General features: G+C 37.2%; 1 protein-coding gene across 1 annotated transcript; it reads right to left on the bottom strand.

The window, feature by feature from the left end:
• Positions 1-3820: 3820 nt before the first annotated feature.
• On the bottom strand, positions 3821-16906 carry vgll1 (vestigial like family member 1). Its single transcript, XM_002932594.5, has 4 exons — positions 16747-16906; positions 12324-12555; positions 9521-9919; positions 3821-5886 (listed from the first exon to the last, which is right to left on the bottom strand). The coding sequence occupies exons 2-4, from the start codon at positions 12532-12534 to the stop codon at positions 5813-5815; spliced, it is 684 nt and encodes a 227-aa protein (XP_002932640.1). The 5' UTR covers positions 12535-12555; positions 16747-16906; the 3' UTR covers positions 3821-5812.
• Between the last annotated feature and the right edge of the window lie 889 nt (positions 16907-17795).

Below are 17795 nucleotides of genomic sequence, written 5' to 3'. Positions count from 1 at the left end.
TATGTAACTATCTACAATAAAGTCAAGTATTTGAAATTGGAGTGCGCATGATCTTTGGAGCAATTTATATATATATATATATATATATATATATATATATATATACAAGAACAAATAGAGCACACCCTATAGATGTTCAAACGCCCAGGGTGCTGGCAAAAAAAATTATTATACAGACAGTGAGCCGCACACACAGGGACTTTGCAAAAAATCACACGTTTATTGAGAAAAAAAGGTGCAACGTTTCGAGCACCAACTGTGCTCTTCCTCAGGGACAAACCCTGAGGAAGAGCACAGTTGGTGCTCGAAACGTTAGTTAGGTCACAGCAGCCTGGGTGCAGGTACAAGTGAAGAACTAGATGCAGCAACAAAGACATCCGCACTCACAGGGCTTATAAAATAAATACGGTGTCCTCAATAAATACCGTATTTATTTTATAACCCCTGTGAGTGTGTATAATTCTATAACAATTATTAAAATATAAATTTTTTAAATAATTTTATAAAAAAATAAATACCAGACAGAATTACCATATATGTAAAATAATGTTATATTTAAGGCAATACCCAGTAAATCTAGTTTTCCGTTTGTATATTGTATGATTCCTTGAATGCAAGTAAAATATATGCTACGTTTTATGTATATACTTAGTTGTCTGCTGTTTCTTATTGACTGTATACACTTGCCCTTATGCTTTGGTGTTGATAGAACAATATTTTTCAGACAGTCAGTTTGTTAACCCCTTTGTGGTACTACATTTAGTGAGGGATATCCTTACCTAATAATAGCAATATTATATATATTTTAAAACATTTCTTACTTACCCAACTATATTTTCATTAATATCTAGCACAACAAATAAGCCTCAAATCCCATTTTTTGCAGTTTTGGCATTCAAGGAGACATTACTTCATTCTTCCTGTGGTTTTTTTTGTATGTCGTTTTTTAGCTCTGTATGTCCTTTTTGTTCTCTTTCTACTTCTACTCTCTTCTATCCTTTGTGTCTTCTTGGTTCTAATTTATGCAATCCTTGTTCTTTTTCATTGCTTTTTTTCTGCCCTCTAAGCCTTTTTCTTCTTCTTCTATCTCAAGAACTACAAGTATTTTGTATTTACTGGTTTGCCCCTTGACCATGTTTCTTTCAGCTTCTCTGACTTTTCTTGTTTTGTTACATGTAGCAAGATGAATGAACATGTAGAAAATGAAAATTGGGACACCAGAGGTCCTGTAGCTTGGCACCACCACAATTAGATTAGGACTGTCTTGTTGGATTTATTGTATTGTCACCATCCTTGTCAGTCTCTGGATTTGCTGTTTTTTACTTTGCAGCCTTTACATTTTCTCACTTTAGGTTTATGTTTTTGTTTAGAGAATGCTTTAAGGACCTGAGTTTCAACAGGGATACTCTTTTAAATGTGTGCATGCAACTATGCTTAAGGTCCTACCAACAAACAAAAAAAACATAAAAATTGGGGAAATGTAAACTTGGAGGTTATAAACTGGAGGTTTGTAAAATTGTTGTAGACTGATATAAAAAAATGCAGGAAAAACTAAAACCAGTGCATTTAATGAAAATGAGCCAAAATGATGGCATAAAATGTGGGAAAATGCAGTGCACCTATTCAAATGCATTAGAACAGGAGTGGGCTGCAAAAAAAACCTGTGGAATACAGAAAACAAAAATTGACACTTGACTTTTTTAAAACATGCTTTAAAAAACACCTTTTAAAATTATGAGAGAACGACAGCCATTAGCATCCTTGCCTCTTCTACATATATTAGCATTGTACAGGTATCGGACCCCTTATCCGGAAACCCGTTATCCAGAAAGCTCCGAATTACGGAATGCCCGACTCCCATAGACTCCATTTTAATCAAATAATTCAGAATTTTAAAACTGATTTCCTTTTTCTATGTAGAAATAAAACAGAACCTTGTAATTGATCCCAACTAAGATATAATTAATCCTTATTGGATGCAAAACAATCCTATTGGGTTTAATTAATGTTTTATTGATTTTTTAGTAGACTTAAGGTATTGAGATCCAAATTACGGAAAGACCCCTTATCCGGAATACCCTTGGTCCCGAGCATTCTGGATAATGGGTCCTATACCTGTACTATTAATTATTGTATATTTCGATTTTATGTCAAAAGGCCATGGAAACCTTCTAATTATTTATAGACCCCCTTGCACTGAGTTCCATTATTTTACAGATATGCCAGTGATCATATATCTAACACACTGAAGGTGAACTCTCCTGACCTATAACAGCATCATCTGTACACTCTACTATGCCGTAAATTATATGTTACAAAACCAGTTATTTTTTAGCATAATTGTATTTGCAGAAAGATATCTTACATTTGATATATTATGGGGCTGCAGCAAACAAAGCTGGCACAGTTCATTTCTTTTCTGTGCATTCGTGACTAAGCCTGTTTCTGATATCAGCTCATATTTAGTAAACATCACAATATCACTGTTAGAGTCAATACTGCTCTGTAACAATAGTCTCACTTTAGCAGGTAGATACAACAGGGGCTTTCTATATTATCTGTGGGCAGGGCAGACCGGACATTGAACCTCACCAATAAAGTTGGCCATATACGCACTGATATTATCGTACGAAACAAGGTTTCATGCGATATTCGGTGCATGTATGGTCGATCGGACAGGTTAAAAGATTTTGCTCGAACAAAATATATCTTTCCTGCAACCAATGGATCATAATTGTAACCTGTATGGCCACCTTTAGTGGAACCTTCCAGGTTCTTAAGGGAATGTGCCAATATTAACCATGCCAAGCAGTTTATTAGAGATATGGGGTAAAATCAAGTTAACTGTAGTTTTTGTCTGTTTTTAAAACACAAGACAAAATAGTTTTTTATGATTTGATCAGGGCACCAACATGACCCATACGCCTGCATTGCTTCTGTAAAGTCCAAACACTCAAGTTTTTTTGAATGTATTCATATCATTTGTCTCTTAAAATTTGTTTAAGTGTGGAGACGTGAGAAGATTTTGAGAATAGTGCTAGTGTTACAATGGCTTTAGTGCTTAAAGCAAATAGAAGCAACCAGTGGAGTGATGGACTATTTGGTTTGAATGAATCTCGACCGGTTCAAGTTTGGTTTTTTTTTAAGTTTGTAAAAAAAAACACAGATGCGAGTCAAAAAAATGCAAGATACGGTAAGTATTGTTTTGTTGACAACAAATACAATTTGCATATAGCCCTTTAATAAAGCTGCCCTTTGATCTAAAATGAACCTTTTAAAGGGTTGGTTTACCATTAAGTTAACTATTTGTATGTTATAGAATGACCAATTCTAAACAACTTTTCAGTTAGTCTTCATTATTTTATTTTTTTTTAGAATTTTTGAATTATGTGCCTTCTTCTTCTGTACTCTAGCACCATCTAGAGGCAGGAGCTAACACTCGGAAATTATGGTGTCTGCACATGGTGAGACAAAATATAAAAAACTTGCTGGCTGCATCTTTATCTGTGTCAGTCTCTCTTTCAAACCACTCCCTGATTGCTGAGGAAATTTAAACCCTAGCAACCAGATGCCTGCTGAAATTTCAAACTGGATTGTTGCTGAACAAAAAGTGAAATAATTAAAAAAAAATCAAATAATGAAAAAGAAGATCAATTGTAATAATATTATCTCTGAATATTACTCTCTACATCATACTAAAAGTTAAGTCAAAGATGAACAACCCCTTTAGAAACTGTATGGGTGTGTTTCCTAAATTCTGTCACTTATATAATATCCATGGGAATTACAGCTTTATAATGCAAGTAAAGACACAATTCAGTGTAATGAAGACATTTGGGCTGATTTATTATGTAAATTCACAGTAATTCAAGCAAATTTGTAACACTGAAACTTTCTTCAGTAAGTGATTTATTTATAAGGAAATTTAGCATTTTTTAAAAACTGATTACATGTATAAGTGTATATAAATAAATAGAACGCCCACATTGCTTATTTACCCCACTACAAACAAAATAAAAATGAATACAAGTACAGGTATGGGATCTGTTATTCAGAAACCTGTTATCCAGAATGTTATTAATTATGGAAAAGCCAGCTGCCATAAATTCAGTTTTAATCAAACAATTTTAATTTTTAAAAGCTATTCCCTTTTCTCTGTAATAACAGAACAATACATTTTATTTGATCCCAACTAAGATATAATTAATCCTTATTCAAGGCAAAACAATCCTATTGGGTTTATTTAATGTTTAAATTATTTATTCTGAAAACTCCCAAGCATTCTGGATAACAGGTCCCATACCTGTATACATAATATGTTTTTATACTGTGTTGCTTAATGAAAAGTGCAGTTAATTCAGTAGTAATATTCTCCAGAAAATATTTTTAATGCTCAAACTTGAGGTAGGATATTTACAGATGGATTAAAGGCTATGGAAAAACAACCATGCAATTAGCATTAAAAATACATCTAGTTTCTACTGACTGCATATGACTCTGAAGCAAAATGCTTTAAAAACTGGCGACTTTTATCAGTAATATTAATAGTGTTTTAACTTCATTACCGGAGTGTCATTTCTTCTCAAATACATTTTTTTTAAAATGCATGTTGCTCAGCTACATTGATAGAATACTGCTGGTGGATAGTGTTGCATGTTTTATCCCAAGCAATAGGAGGAGAGTCTGGCTCAGAGGTTAATTGTACTGGATAGTAGAATTGACTTCCAGTAGCACATTGTGGAAATATGGCTGCTTGGGGCAACATAAACAGATTGTGACGTATACAAATGATATGTTTTGGAATATAAACAGAACCTTTTCTTTTTCATTGTGTATATTTAGACAGTGGCTGAATTTTCACACCAAAATGACACACAGCTTTTCAGGTTTTGGCAGCTAACTGAAGTTTGAGCCCAAAACAATACCCTACCCTATAAATATGTGATTATGGCTCGATAAGATGCTGATCAGGCAGCATGGAAAATCAAACCACATAAGGTTTGTGGATATACTCCTCGGTCAATAGGTATACACAGCTCCAGGTCTGGACTGGGATTCAGAATAGGCCCTGCCATTTAGGCTTGCCACTTTTCTAAAATATTTTTACCAGCCAGAGGCCTAAACAGCCCCCACTATCCCACTAAATAGTAACTGTCTATGGTATCTTACAGCAGCCCCTCTGGCATTTGCCAGAACCCACAGATTGCCAGTCTGGGCCAGCACAGCCCCTTCCTATTTATTTTGATTGTTGGCCTAGGGCCAAACAATCAGACAAACTTCATTTGGCCCACAACTGGGACCATGTTTAATATTATCAGCAATTAAAATATGTTTAATAGACAACTAACAAAAGCTTAAAAATATACATAAAGTAACTACTAATCACCCAAACAATGTAATAATTAAATACACCTTTAAACTGGGATTTTAATAAATTGAAGCCCATTTTCTACACTCTGATGCCTCTCTCATGTCAGAACTTGTAGGTAAATGTTATGGTTTCTGAAGAAAGAAAGTAAAGGTCACAGCCATAGGTATCTAAGAGCACAGAAAAACATAACCCATTTTCTTCTTTAGGGCTCCTTAAATCCAGTGCAAAGAAGGCAAGGTTCCCACAAACAGTTTACACATTTGCTTTCCAGTGTCCAGTATGAAGAAAGCAATTGCACCATGGGAATGGCAACACTACATATTATTTTACTCTTGTCCAATAAGAAAGTCCATCTCTAATCAAAAGGCCTTCAAATGTACTTTACAAAATATTTACAAGTATATCCATGGAATGAGAAAGAATTGAATTGAAAATATTCACTTAATAAAAGTATAAATCCTTCCTTCTATCTTGAGGATGAAAATAGTCTTTTCTTCGGTCCTGAGAATGCAGATCTAGAAGAAAGTGGAATAAGAGGAAAGCAATGAATGGATAGTTTCTGAAAAAAAACACACAATGGGGCATATTTATCTCTATTTATGTCTCTAAAAATGCCACACTTTCCTTCGGAAAGCTCTAGTCCACATTTTGATAAATACATCCCATTAAGCATATTTATTCAAAAATACAAATATTAAGGAAGACACTTCTTGCTTCTGCCAGGACGCAAGGAGTCAATAAAGATTTAGAAGATGGTTACCCCAGGGGTGATTCTACAGAAGTACCTCAAGCAGGTGTAGTTTCCAGCAAACAGGGGCACTGGCCCAGGATATCAGGTAAGCAATTATAAACACTGGGGGGGTGCCTAACATTTAGCACTCCTCAGTAATTATAACTTTATTTCTCCTTTAGGCATCCATTATCTTTCAGTAATGTATCCCCTCTCCAGGGGATATTCCACACAAGTGTCCTAGAATTGTTATGGTTTTTGTGCTAGTTTTTACTCATAGCTGTGCTGCTGAATCAAACTCCACTGGCTTTTATGTGGGCAGGAAAGTATTCTTCTGCTTTTACACAGGTTTATAAACATGGTCCTATATGTCTCCCAAAATCTGTCACTAATACTTTGAGTATTTATTTTGATTTGTGAATATGTTTCACATATAAAAATGTGTAAAAATAAATTCTGTCTTAAGGGACACTTGTCCATACAAAGTCATATTAATAAACATACATGGCTCAAGTGTGAAAACACATGCTCTTGACTTAATATCAATATTTTTACAGAATTCAGGAAAAGTCTACTGCATTAGAGAAGGTGAATACTTTTTGGTTCAAAAAAACACAAGCAAAAGGTAAAATATTCTTTTGTAAAATGTCAAGATTGACAGAACACAAAAAATATTTCTTTGTCCAGTGATGACTTTTTATACGTTAAAAAAAAATTCACTTTTTTAGTAAATCACCCCCTTGGTATGTGTGACCCTGTCCTGTAATACTTAAGTTGTATTTTGTATTATATTTGACTGAGGGTAGATAAAGAATAATTGCTGCAGCAGAGCAGTCTGTTACCCTAAGTCCAATAGGGGAGATGTAATGTAAGTGTTAAATTGAAGTCTATGCATAAGCATGCCATTTCTGCTATACAGCCCCATGCTTCTTTCACATCCCTTCCCTCAAAGACCACATCCAAGAACAGATTAGTTCAGAAGATGCCAAACCAAAATAAAGTGATGCTACATGTACATAAAACAAGGTATTGGTAGGAAGTAAAATATGTGCCTGGGCAGTATCCCATAGCAACAAAACCATAATTATCTTGTTTTCAGTTGCATCAAGAACAATGAAAGCAAACATTTGATTAGTAACCATGGGTAACTGCCCAGGTGCCAATTTGGTCCAGTTTGGCCTGTGTTGATAAATGAGCACCGTAGACCAGTCCAGAATTTTGTTTATTAATTTATTAATTTATTTTTTTTTTCTATGCACAGATTGGAAGCAGGTAAGTTGTCAAACCCAGACATAGCAAGTTCAGTATCACAAAGCAGCTGAATGTCACTCAGAACAGACAATGGGAATAACTAAAGGACATTCCACAGTATACCGCGGTCATTATCAAAGGCATGCTGGAGGCAATAGAGATAAGATAGAATGTGGTTAGAGAACTTGTTAGGCAACTTGGTAGCTGAGTTTTGACCACGGTTATTGTAGCAAAAAAAAAAAATATATATATATATATATGTAATTTAAAGAAATTTTGAGTTTGTGGTTTTACAGTATGATTGCAAGTCTGCCAGATGTGAATAGAAAAACCCAATATTATAACCAAAAAGCAATACACTTGTATACTATGCTTTAAAAACAATTTGTTCATACTAAAGCTTTATAAGAGCTAAAACTGTTTATAATCTCAGATGGATTATATGTGTAATGGTGATGCCTTGCAGTAATGACCTGATTGTAATGATACAGAAGCCTAATCCAGCATATAGCATCTGCCTTCATAAACAACAGTCAAGGGGTACAAGAGATGGTGTAATAAGCAAAAGTATCAGCATTTAATAGTGTACTTTAACAGGTCACAATCAAGTTTAACTGATGTTTTCTGTGGCGTCGCGTGCACTTCATCAGATAGACTTGATTGTGTACATGTAATGATCTCCTTGGGCGATTTGGAGAGCAATCCTAATAAAGGCAAAATACTCATGATTACATGAGAGGAGAAACTATGATGAATGGTAGGAATTCTTTGATGTGCTGCTGTTTATAAATAGTGCCCAGCAGTAAAGCCATGAAAGCCAGCAGTGTATATATTTGCTTTGCCCCTGCAGTAAGCGTTGCTGACGGTACATAATATTAAATACAAAAGGGCAGTGCTTTATGTCGGACAGGGTGGTGCTGTCAGGCCAACAGGCTGCCACAGTAGTCAGTCCATGAATTATATAATATTTCAGTTCATGCAAACATTACAAATGAGCATAAGAGCTGGAAATTAGTTCAAGTAGTCTAGTATTAAAGCCAAGGCACAAAGCTATCCAAGAAGTGGCTCCAGAGGAAAAGTCTGCTTCTCCAATGGTCATTGAATGAAAGAATGGTGATAGCATAAATCATTTGCCCCAGTGTGTTGCATTAACTGTCAGTTTGTGCTCTTTTTAGTTTTAATAAAGCACTTGTGACTGTAACTAAAGAGAAAAGGAGTGTTGCAACATTTTCACTGGTGATTGGTCGACTAGCAATAAAAACTAAGAAAGGGGATTTTCTGTAACATGTAAGATGATCGCATGCAGCAGCTTTATAGCAGTTGAATTTACATATTTCCCAGCAGCCTCAGCAATCTGTAGAAATTATGTATATGTATATTCCTCTCCTTATACAGTTGCTGTGCTGCACACTGCACACGGCAGCCTTCCTATTCTCTGAGCATGTGTGTAACTTGATCCTGTCTCCTGTTCTGAGCTACACATGCCCACCAGCCAATCAGAAGCGGATCTGCCAGAGGGGAGGGGGGGGAGGCAATGAAACACGTGCAGTATGAAGCAAGGAGGGAAAGGAAGGGAGAATACCTTTTTAGAGATGGCTGTCTGTTCAGGAAATGTGAAGTAAGTGTGACTGAGTAAATATTTGATTAGGTGAGCCAAAAGTGTGGCGTTTTTACTAAACAATAGGAGGACTATTGGGCAGTATGCTTTTAAATTTTGACTTGCATTCTCCTTTAAGGAAAATACTTTCTAATGCCGCACACAATTATAACAGAATAGAAATACTTTAAATACATATGAGATTATATGTGTCCTTGTGTCTGTCCTTACTAGGGATGCACTGAATCCAGTATTTGGTTGGGGATTCGGCCAAGATTCTGCCTTTTCAGCAGGATTCGGATTCTGCCGAATCCACGATCCTGGCCGAACTAAATCCCAATCCTTAAAACCACATAACTTTCTGTTCCATAAACAGAGAAGTTGAACACTTTTCACCATGCGCGTGGTTCTATTTAACCCTTCCTTGTCCTGATTTGCATATTCAAATTAGGGTTCGGATTAGGCGCAATCTTTCACAAAGGATTTGGGGTTCAGACAAATCCCAAAATAGTGGTTTCGGTGCCTCCTTAGTACTTATTGCATTATAAAAACACAATTGTTCATAATTTACCTGTTTGAGGATTCATCCTTGGGTTTGGGTTTACTGGAGCAGAGATCCCTGATGATGTAGATGTGAGAATCTCCTGTTTAATCATCGACTCCTGAAGAGGAACTGGATATCTTTCATGCTGTAGAAGACTTAGAAGAGAGCCGGGCTTGCCATCAGGGCCAGTGCCTGGGACCATAGGGAAGTCTGACACTGAGTGCTGATAAACAGGGGCAATGGGGTTATGAGGCCCAATATGATAAAGGGACCAAACGTCTTGCTGATGAGGATGCGTTTGAAAAACTGTGGCATAGTGGTCTGATGTAGAAGGTACTGGTGTTAAGACAGATGCAGGCATCCTTACAGGAGGTGTTGCTTGATAAGTCTTTGTCCAGTTCATATCATCTGTTGCCATAGTACTCACTACACGGAAAACAATTCATTTTAAGCTTAACATTCTCCACAGATCATGTTACTTAGGTGCAATGAAGCATTTTAACTGAATGGTTAATTAAAAGGACTTGAGACTGTCATTTTTGGGTAGAGTAAATTGCATTGCACACAAAAAAACTTGCGCTTACCATTCCCTAGTGGAATAAGGTGCTAATTCACCCCTTTAATTACAAACATATATATGTCCATATTTAAAGGGATGAGTTGAAAATCCTTCTTTCATGTGAAGTTTTTGTGCCTGTGGTCAAAATTATGACAGCATACCAAAACGTTGTTTCTCATGATGTGTTGGATATTATGGAGAATACAGAGAACAGAGAGTGTATGGTGTTTTTTGTTATATACTTAAGGGTATATTTATTTGTAAGTATAAAAAACCCATACAATCATGCATGTGTGTTTTAATAAATCTGAAGCAACTTTGCCAAAATTTTTCCAAGTCTGGGTTACATAATTATTGGTACCGGACTTACTGTCAACTCCAAGGTCAGTGGCATAACTTTAGGGGCCTGTGGCATAACTTTAATATTTTACATAATTTTTTTCCTGTGGCCACACCCCCTAGCCAAAATTGTGGGTAACGCAGATCTTTCCGGTCACCTGCAGGCCTACCTACAGTGCAAGCAGCCCCCCTTCACAAGGTCTGCTCACTCTGTATTTATTCCACTTTTGATGAAGGGTTCCCCTACATGAAAATATACAGAAGTACAAAGAGTGTCTTTGGATACCATTATGCATGACTGCAACTGTGTTTTCAAATGAGCCTTCAGATTTGCTTTCATTATCCTAAATGCACTGGACCTGTCACCTGCTGATTAGTTGCTCTGAGTTACAGGCCCAGGTTTATGGGGTTATGTAATAAAAGTCACCCTGTTTGCCTAGGTGCAGTAACTTATAGCAACCAATCAGCAGGTAGAATTATGGATCATCTGTTTAAAAGCAAACATTTTACTGGTTGCCATGAGTTAATGCTCCTGGGCAAATTTAGTGTCTTTAATTACATATGGGGGTTTGAGTTTAGCCCATGTTACTACACAGCTTCCACTTTATATAAAAGTCACAACACTGCTCTGTTAAAGCTGACAAATCATTATTTTGTCTCTAGTGTAATTTGGACAGCAGGGTTTGGATTAGGTGACATTCTCTTTGGGAAGGGTAAAATAAAAACACAAATACATCATTTCTGTGCTTATTTATGGAAAGGATGGTGATAGGAACACCAAGTTTGGAAAGAGACATGGAAGAAATGTGCACCACATGTACCACGAAAGTCAAAAGCACAGCACTGCACATGCACAGCACTCTGTTTGTATCATGTATCTAAAGTGGGTGTCGTGGGTGACACAAAGTGCATCATCTGTTGTAAAGTTTATATTTCAGAATTCATTTTCTTTTAAAGACTCCATAGTCTTCCTAGACTCTAGACTTCCTATTTCTGTAAAAAACCCTCAGAGGGGTCTAGTAAGACCTTCTGATGGAACTGCTATGTCATAAAATCACTTTGTAGAGATGACAAAATCCACAAGTTATCCACTATTTCACAGGTTTGGGGCTGGTTAATCCTTAATAAATTCAGACAAACAGGTCTTGGACTTGATGGTAGAGCCCTGAGTGGGTCAGAATTTTTGCCCAACCTGGACGTGCAACTCTTAAACTGAACACCTGAACCTGGACCCGCAACCAACATTTTTATCTGCTTGGATCTGCTGCCAAATCCGCTACCCTCTGACAACCATTAAACCAAAAGTGATGTTTCAGCAAACATTGACATTATTAAATGTGGGTGGAAAAAAAAACAGGGACAAAAAAAAAAGATTAAAACTTATATATGAGACCCGCAACTTGCAGAACCACAATCTGTACCTTAATCTGCATCTGCAAGAAGGCCCACATTGGCAATCTGTGGGTTTTGGTGAGGTGAATGCCAGAGGGGCTACTATAAGATGCCATAGACAGTAACTATTTATTGGGCTGGTGGGGGGGGGGGGGGCTTTTGGGCACTTGTATATTTGAAATGCCAGTCCAGAACTGTCTGAAAGTCCTACCCACAGGTTAGTCACTTATTTGCAGGTATCCACAGGTACCTGATCCACTGCAGGACTACATTAGGGGGTCTGAGGAAATCTCTTGGAGTGCTTATATGCTTTACAATCTCCTGTTGGACAACCCAGGGATAGATCAAATTTTATACTGTGTAACTGAGCAAAACAAATTATTCTAAAACAAAGCAGATCAGAATAATGGAAACAGCAACATCATAAACAGATTTATTATTTTGCTTTGGCTCACTTTCCATCTTCACATAAAAGCCTTTTTCCTGCCAATATTCTTTAATCAAATCAAGCTGGCTTTTGCATTCTTAGCGCATACTTACTGTTCTTTGGAAGGTAGTCATCCCCTCGATTTTTAGTGCTTAAGTCCTGTGGGTCCTTTATAGTCCTTAGGGCTCTAGAAAAGTGTTCATCAACAACACTATTAATGTCCCCTTGATAATAAGTAAAGACTACACAGCGGGAGCCCAATTCTGTCTTCACCGGAGTATCTTTTGTTTTGTATTCCAGAGAGCTTTTATGAAGGTCTTCCATTTTCTAATTCGTGATCAGTGTCTGTTGACAAGATTGAATTATGTTATAGTGCTGTTTAAGCCTTTTACTGTTCTTTTTTATGTCATTTTACAACATGAAAAGGGAATTGGTAAGTAGGCCCATAATAACCGGCATAACTTTAATAGCCTGTTTTTCTGCATGCTGAAAAACTTGTTTTCCTTTGTTCTACTAGTTTCCTCTCAGGATCTTATATACTATTGAACATAGTATACAGCCAGGACTGGGATTCAAAATAGGCCCTGGCATTTCAAGTACACAGGGGCCCAAACAGCCCCCCACAGGCCCACTAAATAGTAACTGGCTATGGAATCTTACAGCAGCCCCTCTGGCATTTACCAGAATCCACAAATTGCCAGTAAAGGCCTGGAAATAGCTCAGGGGGAAGATTACAGTTAACCACACCACTGGGTCAGTCATTTTGTGAATTATTAACAATCTTTGTAAAGCACAATGTAAATGTTCTGTAAATGTGTCTAAATGTGCTATATTAATGCTAAAATTACAACTAACAAGGTGCAATCTGGAGCACATGTGGCCCCTAGGCATAGTGGAAGTCCTGTATCTACCACCTGCTTTGCAACACACAACATTGTGCCTTGCTCTGATGTACTTTTATAAATGCAACAGACAGGAGGCATAGGTGCTTAATACCTAGCAACTGGGTCTTTAAGTGAGTAAAGGTAGCCATATGTGGGTCAATAAGGACCATTCGAACCAAGTCAGTAACTTATGAGACCATGTATAGGCCTAAATCATTCAGGCAGGTTTAAAGTTTGGCTTGCATTTACTGTCGTTGTGATCCAGTCATTTGGCCATTACCCACCTCAAGGTGGGCATGTTGGGGAAAAAATTTGCTTGTTTGGCAGCCTTGCCAAATGAGCCGATCTTTAAAGTATGATATTAATAATGTCTGCTCTCAGATGAAGACACATTTACTGTGATCCTTTGCACTCAGCAAAAAGTTTTAGTAGCAAACAAAAAAAAAATATGAGGAAATGAAGAAAGTGGTTAGAGGGCAATTCAGCAAATACATTTCTCAGTAACTTAGGGAAACTCCTTAACAAAATGTCAAAAATTATATATATTTTTTTTCCTTTTTCTTTTTTAAAGGGCTAGTTCACCTTAATACTGAGTCAGTGTGCATTCAGTGTAGATATTATATTTCTTCCCCTTTTTGTTTTGCTTGTTTTTTGTTCTGTGGCTCTTCAGTTTAGATTTACAGTAAGCTAGTCATACTTGTGCCAACCATAGTTGCCAGTGCAACCGCTCCACATTGAGTTGGCCATTAATTGGCCTGGCCTGTGTATGGGGCCACTGTGATGGTCTGCTCAATCGATATTGGGGATAATATCTACAGGGCAGGATTGAATAGCAGGAGAGGGGGGGCTACATTAAAATGGAAATGCGCCTCTGTCAAGACTGATCGCTATAGACCCCTATTATGTTCCAATCGTAGAAAGGGTGTGATTAGAAACATATTCAATAAAAATAACAATAGAAATCTAATCCCAAAACCAATCTGTTCCTATGTGGGAGGGATAATAACTCTGATAACTAGATAATGTTATTTAATAGTAAACTGAAAACAGAAGAGGAAGTACAGAAAACAAATGAAAAGTGGCTTGGAGTAGGGCCATGTGTAATATATCAAAAGTTAATCTTTCCTTTTAAAATCAGCAATGATTAATAAGGCTGTTCAGCTGTAACTCTTATAGGAAATGCACCAGGTTTTCCCCAGTAGGTAACTAATATGCTGCAAGGGTAACAGATACTAAGCGATTGTATGTGGTACTTTACTGGAAGTGACACCATTACAATTCTGCTTAATTATGAAAAGTGGGAGATAATGTGCGTGCCTTTTTGTGCATTGCAAGCCAGTCACTAGATTGTAAGCGCTTGTGAGCAGCACCAATGCTATTTTTATTCTGAAACTCATTTGTCTGTTATAAAGTATTATAAATCGCTTCCTAACTTGCTGATTGTGGTGACACTGTGGTTGACAGTAGTCAGCTGGTACCCAAAGTTACGCTGGTATTCTGGGAAAAACATGTGTAAAAAAACATGGTGATCTGCATAAAAAAATTACATTTTGCACATTGTAAGGGCTTTGTAAATATGCACTTAGTTCTTATTAAGGGGTTCAGGCTTTGAGCTTAAAGAAATGTGAAATTCATTTATACCAGGAATGCCTCTGTTAAATATGTGGCCCTCCAGCCCGTGACCTACAACCCCTTTCTGAAGTTGCTGTGAATTTTAGTTTATACATTTGAAAAGGCACCAAAACCCAAAATACCAAACTTCATAGGTCACATGTACATGAAGTGAGTAAAATAATGCAGCGTTTCCCCTCAGAATTCTGAGGTCATCACAGTTGCAATGAGGCGATGCACTTGATACAATTGTGCTGCACCTACTAGAATTGGGTCCAATTTGCCAAAATTAATTCAACTACAAGTACGCATTGTCACAAGCTGGGTGCAGTTGTGCCCAAATGTTTTGTCTGCTGGTGCCATTCCTGGGGGTTAGCGTGTAAGTGATATCTGGGTCCTTTGTGGCAATTGATACAGGGCACTAAGGGAACCCTGGAGCTACTGTCTGCTATAAAGGTGGCAGTAGGTCCAGGGTTCCCACATGCTGCAGTGTGAGAAGGCGATAAGGACTGAGCAGCGTCAAGCTCAACTGTACAGAATTGCAAGAAGCAAATTTAAAGTGGTTTTATACACAAGTGAATGCGGAAAAAAGCACTCTGACTGCAGCTGCACTTGTGGATATGCATGAGCCTTCATGTAACAACACCGCCACACGGAAATCTCTTCTTGATTTGCAATGATTCAAGACTACTGTGGGTCCCTCCTTCACAGCAGAAAGAATAAGGGGATTACAAACATAGCATAAAATGTTGTCAGGAAAAGGAAGCCCACCAGTTCTGCTAATACACTTGAAAAATCTATATGAAACTGATGCACTTAATGGTGAGAAACATGAACACACAAATGATATTGTGAAACACTTTCTGCTAAAGCCACACAATGTAAAATTCTAGGAAATCAGCAATGGTTCTTTTTCAATTACTTTCTGTTACCAGTAAATGCTGGTGGCTTTTTTTTTGGCCTGTATAATGTTAAGATAAGATGAATCACTTAGAAAGTAACGGTAGACTATATCATTATGACCCAATAACACATTCTTTCCATTTACACATTCTAAGACCCTAGCAGAAAAAAGTAAAAACCAACTTGCAAGGTTTGCTGGCTGGCAAGGTTTGATGCAAGACTTGGGAAAGAGTTACAAAAAAAAATTCCTTTGGGTTTGATAGCTTTTCTGCAAATTATATTTAAAACTGTTCAGGAATAAAACTGTTTAGGAATGTCACTTCATTCTCTTGCACATACTGGTTAGTGACACTGGTGCTCAACATAAAAAAACATATATATGCTCCTACCTCCCTAAAAAATGTGGTCTTTTAAAATTGTCTTTTACTTGTCTGACCTCCTCCTGCACCAGACACACAGCCTACAATCCAGGGGTTGTGCAACAGCAGGTGCAATGAACACCTATATGGCCATTATGATTTTTTTTTTTTTTTAAGTAATGGGATTGAAAAAACACAGTTGTTTGCTTTAGATATTCAGTTTTCTATCATGCTATTAATTCATGACATCTATTACTCTGTGTATGCAATAAAATCCCATGACTATAGGTCTGCAGGTTGGTGCCTGTCTTAGAAACATGAATGTTACATTCACAAATACTGTACCGGTTATGGCATCAGGCAATGCTCTTTCAAGCCAAAAGCAGTGTATGTTTAGAGGTATAATTTAAAGTGCATACAATGGTAATTCACCATTGTACAATGGTAATGTAAAAATGATATTACACCTCTATTCCATATTTATATATAGCTATAGTACAGATGTGTACACATTTATATATAGATATAGCATTGACTTGCCCATATATAAGGTTCAATACCGTTCTTCTATTTGCTTTACAATCACTGCTAAAAATAGCAGTAAATATACAATCGCTGTACCTTAGAGACAGTGGCAGCGTGGCAGTGAGTTAGTGGCACAGAGGTAATGCCTGTTTATACCATCGAATTCTATGTACTAGTCATATGACAAGTGCCATAAGTTCCTTGCCTCACAGATCAGTCTGATTACTGGTGCCGTTCAGCACAAATCTCTTTACCTTTTCAGATCAGCAGAGAGTTGCCTTGCTCCCATGTAATCCCACTGGGCATGATCCTGAGATGTGCTGGAGTGCTTGCCAAGTGTCTACTCTTTCCTTCACCTCCTCTAGCAGCAGATAAATGCTCAGCCTGACCTGCCAGCTCTTCTCTAAGATCCTACACCCTGAGATCAACTGTTAAAGGCGTATCCATCTCAGTGACAAAGAATGCATAAAATGCACCCAAACTTGAAAACCAGGAACAAGGAGCATGGGTTCCTCTGGGTTTCTGCTGCCTTAAACAATGAGGGAAGCAACGTTTTCTTAAAGCAATCTTTTGTGAGCGGCCCAACAAACTGACATCAAGTCATACAGCACATTAAAAAATGAGCCAGTGTGTTCAGCTTTGCCAAAGGTCAAGTAAGCCACAATGCTATGCAGATATGTGCTGCATATACAGGGCATCAGTAATCCCATTCTGTGTAGCTAGCGCTGACAGGGAATAGTATTCACAAAACTACATGTCTCCCCATTTAAACCTGAGTTGACTGTTTCTCTTAAACATTTTTTAAAATATCAATGTATGATAATGTAGGGCAATTATATAATAAATGTTGATTTTTCTGAAGTTTTAAATACTATTGTGACACTTGGAAACATTTAGTACTATATCTACAATAACTTGAGACAATGTGCAACATTCAAAAATATCCAGAGAGACACATTGGGGGTAATGTAAAAAACTGTTTGTTACTTGCCTAATAGCCTGTAGCAACCAATCAGCTGCTTTAAAACACACATGTGATTGGTTAACATGGGCAGACATTAAGCTTTTTATGCATTACAGGTTTGGTGCATTATTTTTGCAATTTTGCTTTAGGTGCCCTTCTCAGTAACTATAAATGACAATGTGAGTGAGGAAGATCGGAATTCATTTCTGATCATTGATACACAGCCCCATAGAAGAATAGACAAGGGACAATATGTGCGGTGTCTGCCTACATTTCTGGTGCCTGAGAGATGCCTAAATAAAAGTTATGGGTTGGTAATACAAACTAAATATTCTACTG

This window comes from Xenopus tropicalis, chromosome 8, assembly GCF_000004195.4.
Source record: "Xenopus tropicalis strain Nigerian chromosome 8, UCB_Xtro_10.0, whole genome shotgun sequence".
Lineage (NCBI taxonomy): Eukaryota > Metazoa > Chordata > Amphibia > Anura > Pipidae > Xenopus > Xenopus tropicalis.
This window is presented reverse-complemented; position numbering and strand designations above follow the sequence as displayed.